Here is a 17034-nt window from a genome sequence, read left to right on the forward strand (position 1 = left end):
TTTCACAAACACCGTTACAGTACACTTATCTAAAAGCCGATTTAGAGATTTAAATGTGTACATGCTGACTGTCGATAGTTTCCTGGTATTTACTCGGGAGCAACCTGGTTACCCTTTAAAATGCGAGGCTGTGACATCAGCAGGTGTTTTACTGATACCATTAAAATGCGTCTTGGCGAGGACTCACTTGTTTGCCTCATGAATATTGAACGCGCGTTAAAATGAAGCATCGGAGGGCGGAAATATTTTTATTAATTAAACAAACAACACAAAGACCTTGAGAGCCATTAAATGAGACTTAAGACTGCATTAAAATGTGAAATTCCCCTTTCTCCCGTTGGGGGTGCTGTGGTAAGGTGAATATGCCAATTCAGGTGCAGAAAATGGCATACTCTTTCAGTGCAGAAATGTGCTGAATGAGATTACTGGTATCTTCTTATAGTTATTTATTTATATCTATCTACATATTTCATAATGCAGTGATAGCCTTATGGCCTCTCCAATTTACCTAGGATATCTTCCTAGGTGCGTTCTTTATGTCTAATTCCCAGATTTTGAGGAATCTCATTGGCTGAGCGGTTTCTGCAGCCCCAGAGATACTCCTGCGTCAGAAGCAGTCCCATCTCGCCCTTTTTTTATTCCCCGCTCGAGACGAGCGGTTTTTACATTTCCTCGCTCGCGCTTTACGCTCGCGCCCGGTGTGTTCAGCGTTCCGCCGTCGCCATGTAATTTAACGGGATCCGTGACCGCGGCGACGGGAACGGCGTCCTCGCTGAGCAGCGCTGATGTGCGGAATCTTCCGGAAGCGCCTACCTTCTGCGCGGCCGCGCCTCCCCACCCCGGGATTCAGAACAGACTTCAAAAAGAAAAGAGAAAAATTGTTAAATTTTCAGTGAGTGCAGGTGAGAGGTGGAACGCGTTCTGAAGTGGGCGGCGGTGTCCCTGCGTTTCCGGGACGTTCCGCCGGTCCGTCCCTCGCACGCGACTCGATGTACGACGTCTTTATGTAGCGCTGGAAATGAGAAATGCGTTTGTGGGTGACCTCACTGCCCCCAATAGCTTGTGGGTAAGAGGGAGAGAAAATGTGTCCTTTTTTTTTTTTTTTTTTTTAAAGGGAGAAGTGAGTAGAATAGGGTTTTGTGTGTGGAAAGTGTGAGCAGATTGTGTGTACGGGTCACGATGGCCTCAAAAGCACCTTTTCAGCCGAAAACCCTCCTGTTCTGTCTTCGCCTTGCCTCCCAGAACACCTCCCAGGACACACTGCCCTCCTGCTGGGACATAATTTCATTGTCCCTTACTTGCTGTTCTATGGAATCAAGTGCTGTGGTGTTAATGTTATGCACAGAGTAAAACTATTCTGAGCATTTGGTTTGTTATGCAAAGACAGTCTTGGAGTTATGCACTCATTTAAGCAGTGGTATAAAACTTCCATCTAATTTAATGTCGGTTATAACTACTTAATGGCAGCATTTGCACCGTTCTATTTGGGTAGTATAACGGAAATGTTTGGTTCAGTTCCCTGAGGTGCCTCTAGGTGTCACTGCAGCACCGTTGAAGCAGGACTTCCATCCGAAGGAGGACGGAGGTGGCCGTTGAAAGCCAAACCCACAAAGTCAGCGCGGTGTTTGTGTTAAATTTTTCCAGTTGTTCACATTAGATCGGCGTCCAGCAGCCATTAAAGCTCCTTTAACGATCCTGGAGTCGACATGCGAAGCTGCGATTGGGGGGAGGGGGGAGGCAGGGCAGGGGAGGGGTGGAAACGGATCAGATGGTTGCCATGTCCTCTGCTTGTGCTGTGCTGCTGGCAATTTCTCTTTATCTCTCTCCACTTATTATTTTTTATTTGTGATTAATTTACAGCACTCTAGTCGAGGGAAACGGAAGCTTAGGGTTTTTCCTGAGAGGTCAGGTGTTCATTCATGAAACGGAGCGTACGGGCGTAAGGAACTGAGCACAGCCTGGGCACAGAGCGCAGCCCCGGCACAGAGCACAGCCCGGGCACAGAGCACAGAGCGCAGCCCGGGCACAGAGCACAGCCCCGGCACAGAGCGCAGCCCCGGGCACAGAGCACAGAGCACAGAGCGCAGCCCCGGCACAGAGCACAGAGCACAGAGCACAGCCCGGGCACAGAGCACAGAGCGCAGCCCGGGCACAGAGCACAGCCCCGGCACAGAGCGCAGCCCGGGCACAGAGCACAGAGCACAGCCCCGGGCACAGAGCACAGAGCGCAGCCCCGGGCACAGAGCACAGAGCGCAGCCCCGGGCACAGAGCACAGAGCGCAGCCCCGGGCACAGAGCACAGCACAGAGCGCAGCCCTGGGCACAGAGCACAGAGCTCAGCCCGGGCACAGAGCACAGAGCGCAGCCCCGGGCACAGCACAGAGCACAGCACAGAGCGCAGCCCCGGGCACAGAGCGCAGAGCACAGCACAGAGCAGAAGCCCGGGCACAGCACAGAGCACAGCACAGAGCACAGCCCCGGGCACACAGCGCAGAGCACAGCCCCGGGCACAGCACAGAGCACAGCCCCGGGCACAGCACAGAGCACAGCCCCGGGCACAGAGCACAGAGCTCAGCTCCGGGCACAGAGCACAGCCCCAGGCACAGAGCCGGCCCTTCTCCTTGCGTTGGGTTCAACGCGCGGCTCTTAATTGGGGCCCTTTTGTTCGCTCTCCTCTCCGCGCTGCGGCTTTAAATAGACGCTTGGTGTAGGGGAACGACGTCAAACGAGCGCTCTGTCAAAGCGATGGGGGGAGGGGGTTGGGGGAGAATAACTCCCCGGCTTTGATTGTCTCGGGGCGAGTCGGCGTTCCTCTCGGCGAAACGAGCGAGGCAGGACACTTTCTGTTCCGTTCGCCGGCAGGATGTGGACTTCAGTGTCAGGGGCGAAGACGCGCGTCTGTTGTGAATGGAGATGATTCACGCGGCAGCAAAAATTAATTGTAATTTTCTCTCCTTTTTTTTCTTTTTTTTTTTTTCTTCTTCCTCTCCTGTTAACAAGCCGAGATCTGCTTCAGCGCTATTTTCTCTCTAGTCTTCCAAGACAGTGGGAGAGGGGGAGGGGGCGGAGGGGTGAAAAACAGCGCTGAAACTGTGGATTCTGATGAGTGGGACTCTGTGGAGCAGTCTCTACCAGCAACTTTTCTCTGCTTTGAAGAAGGAAAAAAAAAATATATATATAGCACTTCCTTTTTCGCTGAATTCGTCCCTCAGTAAATATCAGTCAGAAGAAGTAGAGTGCTGGTTGAAGTGGGGGAAAAAAAGATGGCTGTTAGTTACCTTACTTTTAGCCAATGGGAGCTCGGCAAATTATGGACTCCATTGGTAACAAGCCATCCAACAACACCAGTGGTGATTGGTGAATATCGTGTTCCACAATACAAGGAAGACACCACAAAGTGTCCACTGGTCACTGTTAGTGCTGTTCTATTGGTTGTTACTGGAAAAACACCTCTGTGATTGGTGGGGGCTTCTGTTTTGTTTTCTGCGAGTAAGATGGCAGCATAGCCGTCTCCATTTTATTTTCCCTGGTTAAAGTTTGCTCTTTGGAGCATTAGCAGCGCCTTGTACTGGGCACGACTGTTACGTAATGCCTAATTCTGCCTTCGCTGACTGGCCCACGACAGGGGGAAGCTCAGAAATGCTAATCCCAGTTATTAATCCTAATTAGCATCGAGTGTCCCATGCCAAGATGCGTTTAAAGGTGTAAGGAGCAGATTAAATGGAGGTCTTGAGGGAGGTGCTAAAGCGCAAATAATTAGGGCTGGGAAATGGGTTTTAAACCCTCTTTACTTCCCCCCCCATTCGGGCTCCTGCGCAGAATCGAGCCGCCGCCTTTTTCCAAATTGAGTATTGATATATAGGCTCGAGGTCCGCCACGGATTAATGCAGCGGAGATATGGCGGGTAGTGGTGGTGGGGGGGAGGGGGGATGGGCGGCTGGAGATGCTGGCTGCTTATTGGCCGGTTCAGGTGTTGCCGCAGGCAACGTACGACCTCGTCGCGGAGACGCACGCGCGCGCTGACCCTGCGGGAGGCGAGCGGTTCGGCTCAGAGGCCTCACGCGGGCGCGTCAAACCCGCCGCTGTGAGGGAACACTATGGCGGTAATAAGCGATGGGCTGTGATTGGCCGGGGACACCGGACCTTTCATTACGAAGATGGATGCCCCGGGCGGCGTGCGCGTTTCCTTACCCGTAAAAAAAAAAAAAACACGCGTCCGTATGGATTTTGTGTCCGTTTCCTTCAGCGTTATCTGCGAAGCCATTTCCCCCCATTGTGGGGAGATCATTTAGCACACGTCGTAATGCAAAAAAGGGGCAGTCTGTCAGTTTCAGAGAGAGGCTACAGGAAGACAAAAAAGCTAAAGGAAAAACTTAAAAAATAAAGTTGAAATTAAACCGACTATTCCTTCTAATATGGTCGGGTATCTCCTTTAATTCCAGTTGTTGCTGCAGTCCGGTGTCACGTGACACAGCCCAAGGAAGTTTACTAGCGGGTTTGGTCGCTAACACACAGGATTTTTCCCGCCTAAACTCCATAGCGACTAGCCTGCTAGTGGCACGGCTGTTCCCAGGTTTATTAGCGTGCGCGCGTGCGGTTAGGGAAACGCGATGGCGCGGTGGCGGTAAGCTTGGGCCCACTTAGCGGTGTGCGACAGTCGGCACGCCGCAGACGCGGAGTCGTCCCAGCCTGGCCTCCCCTCCCCTCACCTCCGCTCGCACAGACAGGGGTGCGAATCCCAGAGAGGGTGCGGTGTGGGATCGGGGGCCGTTTGACAGGAATAAGGAACAGGCGAGACCCACTGTGAGGAAAGGGAGGCTCTCGGGGGAAGAACACACCTCTCGGCGGTGTACGCATCGCAGCTGAGGCCTGACTAGTGGTTCGTTTGGCCTTAGTTATGTGCCGTTACGCTACGCTACATTACAAGCAGACTCATTCATTCAGAGCGGCTTGCATTGAGATATCAGTTCCCAAGACTGTGTACTTTCAAAATTGTTAAATGTATGGTATCACTGAAATGTTTTATTTCAGATTTAGTGTATTAATATCATCGGCCGAACGGTCTCTGTGTGCGTTGTAGGATACAGTTGATGCTTGCTGAAGTTTCTGTTTGCTTGCTGGCTTTACTCTGGCTGGTGTTGGGGCATTCTTGGGTTTGTGGTTTAAAGCGCGAAAGTGCACTTGCAGTAACTCCAAAACAGAGGTATCGACTAAAAAGTGTCTGCTTGGCTTGTCTGTGTTGCAGGAATTTTCCTATTTGTGTTGTACCGGTGGTTCCTGGATTCTGATTGATCAGCATGTTTGTTTGCAGTGGAGGTAAATTGCCCCGCAAGGGTGGACTCTACCTGTTTTCATCAGCTTGGAGGTTCGATTGGGGCGCCCGGCGCGGGACCTGGACCGAAAGTTTAGGTTAGCAGGCATGCCGAAAGGCCGCTTGATTTACACGAGCCGCAGCGGAGAGCGAGCGCTTTAGAAAAGTGGCTCACCGCAAATAGTTTTCATTTGCGCTCTTCGTCTGCGGGAGCGAGGTACGATTCTCTGGGGGAGGAGGGGTTGGTAGTCTTATTTATTTAAAAAAAAAAAAAAAAATTTACCCCCTCTTCCATGCGCTGTTTGTTCATTTTAACGCGCGCCGTACTCGCGGAAAAAAAGATTGATGGTCTACGTGCCTCGAGCTAAACCGCTCTGTCTTCCAGGAAATCGAGCCGTTCGTTTTCGTTTTGGCCCAAAAGCGTGCGCAGATCCCCGGGGATCCCCGGTTGATGCGGCCTATCAAAAAAAAAAAAAAATATAATAAAATAAAAATAAAAAAAACAATGAAGCGTTATTCATGAGAACCTTATGAACTAAGGAGGGTGACTTTGAGCAAAGACGCCCTCTCCGCCTTGCGCTATTAATCAAAATATCACGTTTAGACGCGTTGCGTCAACGTCAATATCACAGATTATTTTTGAAAGGCCTTGCTCAGGCGCTGCACAGACTGGAGTTTGTGCGGTAGCTTCTGGCAGCGTTATGGGTGTGCGGGTAGCTTCCAGAAAGCTCTTGGCCCTGCTTCGTGTTAGGGTCGCGCCTTATATGATCGCGATTCGGGTCGCCGCGTCTGGTCCTTATTGAACGTCCTGGTTTTTATGTAGCCTGGCTGTGATGTAACTCCACCTGCGAGGCGACCTCTCTCCCTGCTTTACTGAGGCCTGTGTTTACGAGCGTCCGTTTACAGCGAGGAATGAAGGCTGCGTTAAACGAACAGCTCCATCTGAGGTGAGGTCGTCTCTCTCTCTCTCTGGAGAAGGTCAAATCCATGCTGTCTTTCGTGTGGAAGGAAGGAAGTAGAGCGTTAGTAACATTGCAGACTTTTTTTTTTTTTTCTCTTTTACATTTGCGTGTTAATGTTAGTTGATGCTTTGGACCTTTAGCGTGTGCAACACCTCGTAGCACACTCAAAACCAATAACATGACCGACAATTGGTTGTGGTATTTGTTTTGCACCAATCATTGGTCATGTTATTGGTGTTGCTTGTGGCTAGAAGGTTTGGCACGTGCTAAAGGTCTCAGTAAATCAGGCCCCTTGCGTGTACTGGCTTTTTCCCGTCAGTGGAGAGAGAGAGAGGGACACTTGGTCGGTTCGCTCCGGGGTGCGATGGCAGACTGGCCTGTGATTCTCACCTGCTGTGTTTCGACGGCGAGTCCAGCCTCCCGAACGCGCTCCCGCCTCCGACGTTTGGTGGTGGGGGCGAAACGGGGTGGCGGAGGAGGACCCGTCAGCTCTTAATCCCGCCTGGCTATCGATCTGCCGCGGATGAGCAGAGCGCTGTGCGGTCTCTATCTCCTCTGGCTGTGTGTGTGTGGGGGGGGGGGGTGAGGTGAGGAACCCGTGGCGGGAGTCCGGAGAGGCGATGGTGGGATTTGGGAGTGCCCCCCCGTCTCTCCAACAGATCTGTCGAGTGGAACGATTGTCGCTTTGCTGCTTGTTGGAAAAAATGTACAAGCAAAAGTTGGAGGAGGAATTAAAAACTGTTATATTGCCCCACCTGACCCCTAACCCTAACCCCATCCCACCATAAGGTGTCCTGTGAGGTCCTGACCACACCCTGACCCGCCCTGCCCCACCTCCCCTCCCTCTGTAAATCCTGAATGTTTTTCGCTCACTACCACAGTACGCTACTGCTCGTGTACGCATGCGGCTGGAGAAGCATCGTCTTCCCAGCCTGTCATTCTGTTGGCACGGGGAGAGCGATTATGCGGCATTTACCAGCTTCGGGGGAGGTGGGGGGGGGGGGGGGGGGGGGAGTAGACGAAGGCCGCTGCGGGACCTTCAGTCTGGAGGGAAGATTTAAGGGTCCGGGCGCGTCGTATTTAAGGAAGGCGAGGGCCTCGGCGGGGAGGCGGGGGGGGGGCAGCGGGGGGGGGGTGTGCGCTCTCCCTAATGGCTTGGCTTTATCCTCCAGCCGCTCTCTTAACGACGCTCTTTGTTTTTAGACGGCGGCTTTTTAAAACGTTCCGGCTCTTTCCGCCGCGGAGCCGCGCTATTAATAGACGTAATTCGTCCCAGGCAGCGGCTAAAATCGTCTGTCGCCGGTGGAGTTGGGGACTTTTCGGCTACCGCAGTGTACTCCGTGTCCTGACGCATTGCTCGCTTTCGAACGGAGAGCCGGGCGTGTGCTGCAGTGCTTCGGCAGAAACCGTTCCCACCCCCCCTCAATCCGGTTTTGGCCGTTTCTGTTTGTTTTATTTACGTTTGATTGCGGCGTTTTTTTAATACCAACTCGAGATAATTTTGCCGTTGACAGACACGCCGGGTAAGCGATGAAACGTTTCGCGAACGGCATTAAAGACTCGCTCGTGCTGCTCGCCCTCGCCCGCTAATAAGATTCTTCTCTTATGTAATTGCAGAGCAGGCTACGTAATGCCATTTTGAGTTTTTATTAGAGTGATTTCCATAACTACATCATTACTCTAATTTGGCTTTAATTAACCTGCTATGATTAGCTCAAAGGAGGGGTAAAACCGGAATGTTCCGTTTTGGAAATGCGTTGAGAGTGGTGGAGGCGTACCGTTTCAAAGAAATGCCTAACTAAGTCAATTATTGTTTATTTATAGATTCAGATTAAAAAATATTAGCAGAATTTTCTAATTAAAGGCATTGGAAACGTCCCTGAGATTTGACAGGTTATTCAGCGCTGAAACCCCTCAGGCAACGTGGGTGGCAGGTGTCAGTGCTGTAAGTCAGACGGGTAATGACACCTATGCATCACCACAGCTGGAAACGGTTCCCTGTTGGAAAAAAAAAAAGGACATAAATAAAAATAACGCCACCTTGCTTTCTTCTCCAGTGGATAAGTGCGGATGTGCGTTTAATCAAAGTCTATTCCTGAATCTCTGTGTGTGTAATTACTCTTGGTTAGGCCCGGACTGGCCTCCCTTACCACGTGTGGAATGGCCTGCCAGGTCGTGTCGTAGAGGCCGGAACCCTAGGGGGTTTCAGGACCAGGCTTGTTACCCTGTTGGATACGATCTAGCCAGTAGGTAATCAGAGCACCAGGTAGTACAATTTAGTCAGGAAAATGGTGAGCATTGTTGGGCTGAATGCCCTTATGAAACTAACGTAATAGCATAACTGTTCATTTTCACCCCGTGGCTCACCGTCCAATCCCTGCCCGTTTTCCATGCCACCTGACGCGTTTACTCGCCTCCGATTGGTCGCCGTGGCCGGCGTCTCTCCCCCGAACTTTCTCATTTACCTCGTTCCTTCGATGTCATCAACCAGCAGCGTAAAAAAAAAAACAGGTCAGCAGAGAAAAGGGCCGTGTCAGCCAATCGCGCGCGCCGTAGAACCCGATACCATTAACCGGAGCCTCTGACTCAGGCATAATATAGCACCCGGCTAAACGACCAGCGCGGGGGGGCGGGGGGCGACTGATTCGGGGGTCTCTGCACTCAGACCAGCGCTACACAATCGATACGCACCGCACCCCCGCTGGCTCCCCTGGGCAGCGCCTTTCACCAGGGTTTGAATGCAGCTCTTACGGGACCGTGTTCCCCTGTGGGGAGGGAGGGACGGGGGGGGGGGGAGAACAATGACACGGGACGCCATTTATAATCATTTTAAGAATAAGACATTACCGTGACATTTTACTTCGTGTACAAAAACCAAGCCGAGCGTAAAAATAGTGAATAAACTGTAGCCTGTCAGAAAGGGTCGTTAAGGGCATTTTATTTTTCAAAGAAATGTATTTCTTTTTTTTATTTTTTTTAAGAGCCTGGTTTTGCAGAGGGAAGCTTATGCTCGTATGGGAAAAGTGATTATGCCACGTCATTCTTTCTCGCTGGCCAATCACGTTTCGGGACAAAACCTTTTGTACCTCTCACAGGCCGGCTTATTTAAATTACAGATGCTTTGGCATTGTTTAAGTTTCCTTCTGAGCTGTATGTTTCCAAATAGCGTGGGGGGGAAAAAAACTTCTGTGTAACTACTGATGATCCAACCAGGATATTTTCAGCTTGGCCGTTGGGACGTGCCAACACAGCGTTACTCCACATTTCTCATTCTTCTTCAGTTCTCTTTTCTTTCTAATAAAAAGTCTTGTTGAGGGATGATGCTGGAGTGCCGTTTGGAGGAAGAGTGGAAGGCCGAGCATCTCTCACACCGCTCGCCCCCCCCCGCTCCGTCGCTCCCCGACTCGCTCAACGCGCTGCCGACGGGTCCTCATCCTAACCGCCCGCTTCGCCTTGGCGAAGGGCTTGATTTACGATCTGCGTGCGGTACCCCGCACCCGAGACGTACCGCAGCCGCAGAGCCGTGCGTTTGGAGCAGGACTCGTGTGCCGTCAGGTCTTCTGTCTTTAAACACCCGGCTCTTAAGACACCGGCTTAGTTGCAGCGCTGAAGGAGGAGCTGGTTAAAATGATTCAGTCGCCTGCTGTGGCCCACGGTTCCAGCCCGGACAGAAACCACTCTTCAGCTTCTCCCTGACGCTGGTGAAAGATGCACCCAAGACCGTGAGCTCATCGTGTACCCAGCATGTTGAGCCACCGTACTTTCTTCCTCAAAAACTCAGGCATTGAACCTGTGTCCGAGATTTTTAAATACATAAATTAATTAATAAAAATGGATGCCCTAATTTGTCGGGTAAATGTGGGTGTCCTTGCCGTTTTTTGTGAATGCAGCGGTTCACTGAATGTTCTGGCCGTTTACATTTTTATTACAGCAGGTTTAATTCAGTCCTTTTCGCCTATTGTGACACAAATAGGGGAAGAAGTCATTGGAAATCTGTGAGTATTTTAATGGTGTTAGTCATACCTTTCATTAGATACAACTAATGGAACCTGGCCTTTACTGTAATTGACCATGGACTTGTTCACATTTTCTCGTAAATGACTCATTCAGGTTTTGGTTACAAATTTTATTTAATTTATTTTTTTTCGTACCTTCAAAAGCCCTTGAGACCTCCACACAGCCATGTGCTTTCAAGCGGGAGCTCTCTCTCGTTGCTCTTAAAGAAACCTGTTTCACACGCTCATTCTGAAAATGCAGATCTGCATCCCCCCCCCCGAACCCCTTCTCTACACATTGCTTAAGTGGGCCTGTATTTGGGTAAATTAGGGGGTGGTACTTGAAAGAGGGTGATGGCGTGTTTGGCCTTCAATAGCGTAATCGAGTTGAAGCTCCGCCTCGCCCGTCTTTAATCTAAATCGCATCACCACGGAGCTCCGCCTGGTGTGGCACCGGGATGCTTCCTTCACACCCGACTGCTTTTCTCACCCAATCCGCGGCCAATTGGCTTCTTCGCTTCATGGGCGGTGTTTTTTGAGCCTCATCTCGAGCCCCCTCCGCCCGCAGGAAGCTCCTCTGGCTACGGGCCGGTCCCATGTGACGCGCTTCTTGCTCGGCGACTAGTGGTGTCGCGTAGGGTTCCCACGGCGATGCGCCTTACGTTGCTCTCGCTCCTGAGGAGCTAATTACTATCTATAGGAATCCAACGGCTCGCTCTTCACAGCTTTGTGCTAATGGAGGGGAAAAAGGGGGGTGGGGTGGGGGGGGGGAGTTATGACGGGGGCACGCTAGGCCCGCGTTTTCCCCGTCCCTTAATTGGAGCGGGAGCAGAAAGCGGGTCGTTAGCCTGCTCAGAATAAATACATTTAAAAAAAAAAAAAAGATTCACATTTCACACAACGCAGTGTGTCCACATCTTCGGTTTGACATTGATTCATTTGTTTAAGCGCGATCTGAGGCTCGCGCGCGTGTGTGGGGACCGCTTTGTAGCACGGATTGTGTTTCTCGCCGTCCGACATTGGTATTCCGGTCGGTATGGGTTCTAGAATGCTGATCGTGCTTTCCGTTGTTTTTTTTGGCCCCTTTCTGCGAAATGGGGTCGGTGGTAAATTCTTCGTGTTTTGTCCGGAATGAGGGGCACGGTATTCAAAGAAATTGTGTGTGTGTGTGTGTGTGTGTGTGTGTGTGCGCGCGCGCCATGCATTTGGAGCCCCTGTGTGGCCATATGTTCACCCCCAGCCAAGAGCGGTCTCTGGCATGTGAGTGAATGTGAATTTTCCATTTACAGGAAAAATTGAAAATAAAAAAACTAAAATTAGAAGCCGGGAAAGATTTGTGCCCAAAATAAGTTAAAGCTTCCAAACTCCAGTGGGAGGAGCCTGATTGCGGGAGGAGCCTGGTTGTAGGAGGAGCCTGATTGTAGGAGGAGCCTGGTTCTATGGGGGGACTGGCTGTTTTTTTGTCAGTAGAAAGTTAGGCTAAATGATGCTGGGAAGATCTTAGAATATGTACTCAGTGAAAAATAATAACGGTCACTGTGTCACTCGCTGGTAGCGTCAAACTCCAGCTGCAGATGGAGCGAGTCTGACACCTGCAGATTGGTTCATTGTGTATTTTCGGATGCTTTAACGAGAGGCCGCGACCTTCCTGATCAGCACGGCGCTGAACCGGCAGTCGACCCCCCCCTGCCCTGCGTTTGTTCTCCTGGGCCTCCTCATTCACGGCACCCCGCAGAAGCGAAGGACAGATAATGAGAAACGTCTTCGCCTCGCTCTGAGGTGTGTGGCTCCTCCCCCTCTGCGGTGAAAAAAACGAGAGGCCGTTTGGTTTCCGGAGCGGAGCGGAATTCTGCCCCCCTCCTCCTCCTCCTCCTCGCGGCTGATCGCTTCACAATCACGGGGATCGACTCCAGGCTCACGAGCCAAGGACCATTACAGCTCGTTCTTTACTCTCTCTCTCTCTCTCTCTCTCTCCCCCCAGCCTCTCTCTCTCCCTCTCTCTCTCTCTCCCCCAGCCTCCTCTCTCTCTCTCCTCTCTCTCTCTCTCTCTAAAATCGAAAGGCAGTATGTACATTTGAAAGAAGGTGCCGTACCAGCGAGTGCTGATTCGCTGATTATCTGGGTGAAAAATAATCACAGTCCCCTGGGCACATTGCTGTTGTGTGGATTTTTCCATCCCTTCCTGTGATCGTCCTCCTGACCTGGCTGCTATCGCCATGGCAGCATCATTTTTTTCACCCTACAAAATGGCAAAGTAAAAAAAAAAAAAAAAAGAAAAAACATGTAAATGTAATAATAATAATAGTAGGAATGCAGACTTTCCAGCTCTGCAAACCTGTACATTATTCAAAATCCGAGTGCACCTGAAAGCACGGATCTGAGTTCCTTTGTCATTCCTGGAACTCCGTTCCGATCCAAAAATAGTACAAAATAAATACTGAGTAGAACTGTTCCAATCATTTAGATGAATGGTTTTAATCGGTTTGTATTTCCTATTGCCTCTCCTGTTGAGGGGACCAAAATGGCATGAAATGCATTTTTAGCTGCTTTTTTTTTTCCATTTATTTTTTCCCCAAGCACAATGCGTTTTCCTCATGAAAAATTGATTTGAGCGTGACGTTCTTAGATTTATGAAGTGACTGCTTTAATATTGGGGTGTAACCGGCTATAATCTGAATGTCAGTGCTTTGGGGCAACATAAATCATAAACTCGCGTGTGGATTGTAGACTAGGGATCTGTTATTATTCACATTTTTGACATCTGGTCTTTATGCACCGTAATGTCATATTTCAGGAAGTGGGGAATAATAAAAAAAAATAAGAAAAAAAAACCTGGTGGAAAAGCGGTATCTAAAAGGCTTGTCATGTGACTCATTGCTAATTCACACCCGCGAAATGAAAACCCGTTTATCACCATGAGCCTTCACAGTGAGCCTGCGAACAACCAATCTGTTGTTCTTGGGGAAGGAAAAAAAAAGAAAAATTAGTGCGTACATACTAAATGGTTTGCAGCCATGATTAATCTCTAATGGAGCTGCCAATAATCTCAGACTCTGAGGACTGAGGAGTTTGGCAGGACCGGGTGAGCAGGCAAACATAAGGCTGTGGGATGAGAGAGAGAGAGAGAGAGAGAGAGAGAGAGAGAAGGCTGTGGAATGGGAGAGAGAGACGGAGAGAGAGAGGGGCTTCATTGCTGCTGAAGGTTAAACAAAAGTAACCTTTAAATAGAGAGCCAGGGGGAGCTGGAATGGACAAACAAGACTTGAGTGTGAGAGCCCTTGTAATGTCCTTTTTTTTTTTCTTTTGGGTGGTGGGGTGGGGCGGGGCGGGGCGGGTTGGGTCAGAACCGGCTTTGGATGTGAGTGGCTTAGCAATGTGACCGTGTTCTGTGCCTAAACGCTCAGCTTCTTCTGCTGAAGGACCACAGCTCTTTCATACAGGAAAGCAGGCTCCCTACTGCTTCCTGTACTCCAGCATCCCTGTGCAGTGTTGTCACCTGGGTAATTTTACCACCACTGTGAGACTCACGCTTGACTGTCATACACCTGAAAGATCAGAGGCCAGAGTCCTGTTGTACAGGTCTTCCCTCTGTCCACTGCCAGGGTTATATTTACCATCTTCGGGGGGGTTTGAAGTTGCTCCCAAGGCATTGCGAGACTTCAAATTTATTTGGAGAGGAAGCATGAGGTTCCTCTATTTATTGTTGAAGGGTCCGGGCCGGGTCCAGCGAGTGCTGATGGATGGTTAGCCCCGGTGTTTGGAGAGGCTCTCTCCGTTCAGCCGGGTTACAGACGAGCCCCAGACAGCTGGCCTCAGCCCGTCGGTAAAAGATTTAAACCGTATGATTTCCACGGTAACCTCGCGGGTCGCTCTCCGCGCTTTCAGGAGGAAACGCTCGCCCTGCGGAAGGAAGGCATCGGGGTCGTGCTGGACTCGGAGCTGCCGCACCTGATCGGCATCGACGACGACCTGCTCAGCACGGGCATCATCCTGTACCACCTGAAGGTGAGTCCCGGCGTTCAGCCGCGGGGCGAGGGGGGCGAGGCGCGGCCGCTGGTTTTTGGAGAGGGGTACCTGCTCCCGGGGACTGCTTCAGAGCGGGCCGTGATTATGTTCGTCGTCATCGGCGATGAGCCGCTTGTTTTTCGGAGTGTCCTTCACGGCTCCCCCCCTGTTTCCGGCTGCAGGAGGGCAAGACGTACGTGGGCCGGGAGGACGCCACGAACGAACAGGACATCGGTGAGTTGGAGACCCGTCGCCGGCACAGGATGCACTGTGGGAAATGTAGTCTGATTTATTGTGTGGGTCTTGTGAGGGTGTACTGAATCCACGCCTTGCAGTCTGTTTGGGCACGTGAGACCCCGTGCTCATGTAAGCTGCCTTTGTTACTTGTATGAAGCAGTCTGGGATGTTTATTTTGTGATATGGTGCAATAATAATAATGATGATGATGATAATAATGGGGAAAGAGGAATAAGGGTGAAAAGGGGTATTTTCTTCTTCTCATTCACCCACCTTCTCTCCTCTTCCCCTCCATCTCTCCCTCCTCCCCTCCTCCTCTCGCTCTCCCACCCCCCCCAGTTCTGCACGGGCTGGACCTGGAAAGCGAGCACTGCGTGTTTGAGAACGTGAGCGGGACGGTGACCCTGGTGCCTCTTCACGGGGCCCAGTGCTCCGTCAATGGGGTGCAGGTCACTGGGCCGTCCCAGCTCAACCAAGGTAAGCCCCCATCCCCCCCCCCCCCTCCCCAAACAATGTGCCGTGAGCTGTCCAAATTTTGGGTGTCTTCACCCTGGACCCAGAGAACCGCAGGTTCTGTTGCTCTCTCCTTGGGTATGATGCTGTAGGTCAGGGGTACCTCGACCCAGAACCCAGAGAACCGCAGGTTCTGTTGCTCTGTCCTTGGGAACGATGCTCTAAGTCAGGGGTACCTCGACCCAGAACCCAGAGAACCGCAGGTTCTGTTGCTCTGTCCTTGGGAACGATGCTCTAGGTCAGGGGTACCTCGACCCAGAACCCAGAGAACCGTAGGGTCTGCTGGTTTTTGTTACTGGCCATAAAATCAAAAAGTCAAAACATCGATTTAAACATTTCTCACCTCGCCTCACCTGGATTCTTCGTCTTAATCGATCGGGCGATTTTGGGTGAGCGCAGTAAGCCAGCGGGTCCTGTGGTTCTGTCGGCCCGCGTTTCCCGTGCTCGGTCCTGGGGACCCGCTGCGCGTGCCTGCTCTCCTTCCTGCCGTAAGTTCAGCCTCTGAAGCGTAAAGCGCCGATAATCGTTCCTGTTTTGACAGGTGCTGTTTGCCGGAGGATAGTTAGCGCCCTTAAGTTCGCGCCATGTCAGAAAAAGCTGTGCGCTCTGTGAAGGATAAATGCTGTGTAATCACATCCCAGTGACTCATCATGAGTCAGATCCTCTGTCGCCTTAATTTTCTGTAATGTGACAAATGATTCCTTTGGAAGGCGGTTAAATTTCTTCGCTGATTTTATATGTCGGTCTGCAATCAATTGAGTCCTGATTTCTGAAGGTGTAGGCAGCTGGTCACAGAAACTTGAACTGTTAAGATGGAAGTGTTCAGTGGGAGAGCAGGTTGGTACAAAAAGGTTTCAGCTTAAATACACGCTTTCAACAGACTTAATTAATCAAGATATTGGCTGTAACGAAAACAACACAGTGGGTCCCCGGGGTTCGAGTTTAAAAAACACTACTCTAGGACCCGAAATGCTGCCCTAAATAACGTTGTTGCCTGCAGAACACCTCCAATTAACTGAAGTGCTGACCTGAAGCTTAATAGATATTTACTTTTTAAAATATCTACCTGGGTAGGACAACTGGGAAGAAATTTATTTTTTTGCGGTGATGTACGTATAATAGCATGTAAGACTTGTACACAGTACCTTTAGGTCAGTTAGCTGGACTTTGTGTGTGTGGTTCTTTGTCTGCAGTTGAGCTTACGTAATGGGGTATGGGGTCCATTGTGAGCGGGAACAAAGCTCGCAAGAGCAGTGGTGACCATGGAACCCTCAGCCCCTTTACAATCCGAGCGGTGGCAAGGCATGATGGGAAATTTCTTGGATAGTTCACCGTTTCTTACCACACCGTGCATTTATGAAGCTTGATACAGGCTTAAAACCGTTTTTATTTATTAATTCTTTAAAGCGGATTCCATAAAAAGGGAAGCCATTCGTGGCTTGCAGTGAACAGAATTGACTTAACCTTGGTCTGATACTGCAGTGTGGGGGTGGTGGGGGTTGGGGAGCGGGAGGGGGGGAGGGGGGATTGTAAAGGGAATGAAATAGTGAATTTGTTTTGACCATCCGAGGCCGAGAAGTCGGGGCTTTGGAAGCCGATAGCATCGGGGCGTCAGAAATGAAACCTGGAGCTGGCTTTCCGTCCGAGTGGTTTTTGCGAGATTCTTTATCAGGCTGCCGCCGCGATCTAATCAGTTGATTCATCGCTAGCCCTCCAAATAATATGCTGATTGAAGCCTGAAATGAAAGCTTTCCTTAGCAGAGGATTTTTTTTTTTTTCCTTTTCAAATGGCTTTATTTATTTTTTATTTTATTTATTTATTTTTTACTTCTGCCCGCTCACTGATACATGAAGCATTTCAAGTTCACGAGAGTGATTTCGGTTGGAGAGTGTCAGAAGTTGAACTTTCGTGGAGTACCGAAGTTGAGGACTGAAGAACGAAGGATTTTCTCGAGGACGACCAAACCTTATGAATTGTTCTCGTGTTCGGTTTTTTTTCTTTTGCAAAATC

General features: G+C 50.4%; 1 protein-coding gene across 4 annotated transcripts in view; it reads left to right on the forward strand.

Moving 5' to 3' along the window:
* kif16ba (kinesin family member 16Ba) overlaps positions 1 to 17034 on the forward strand; it is an 81514-nt gene that overhangs the window by 18571 nt on the left and 45909 nt on the right. For all 4 annotated transcript variants that reach the window (XM_064316724.1, XM_064316734.1, XM_064316743.1 and 1 more), the window contains exons 13-15: positions 14154 to 14273; positions 14456 to 14507; positions 14850 to 14987. In XM_064316724.1, coding sequence (XP_064172794.1) covers positions 14154 to 14273; positions 14456 to 14507; positions 14850 to 14987 — 310 coding nt within the window. The remainder of the gene's footprint in view (positions 1 to 14153; positions 14274 to 14455; positions 14508 to 14849; positions 14988 to 17034) is intronic.

The sequence above is a fragment of the Anguilla rostrata genome, chromosome 2 (assembly GCF_018555375.3).
Source record: "Anguilla rostrata isolate EN2019 chromosome 2, ASM1855537v3, whole genome shotgun sequence".
In the NCBI taxonomy this organism is placed as follows: Eukaryota; Metazoa; Chordata; class Actinopteri; order Anguilliformes; family Anguillidae; genus Anguilla; species Anguilla rostrata.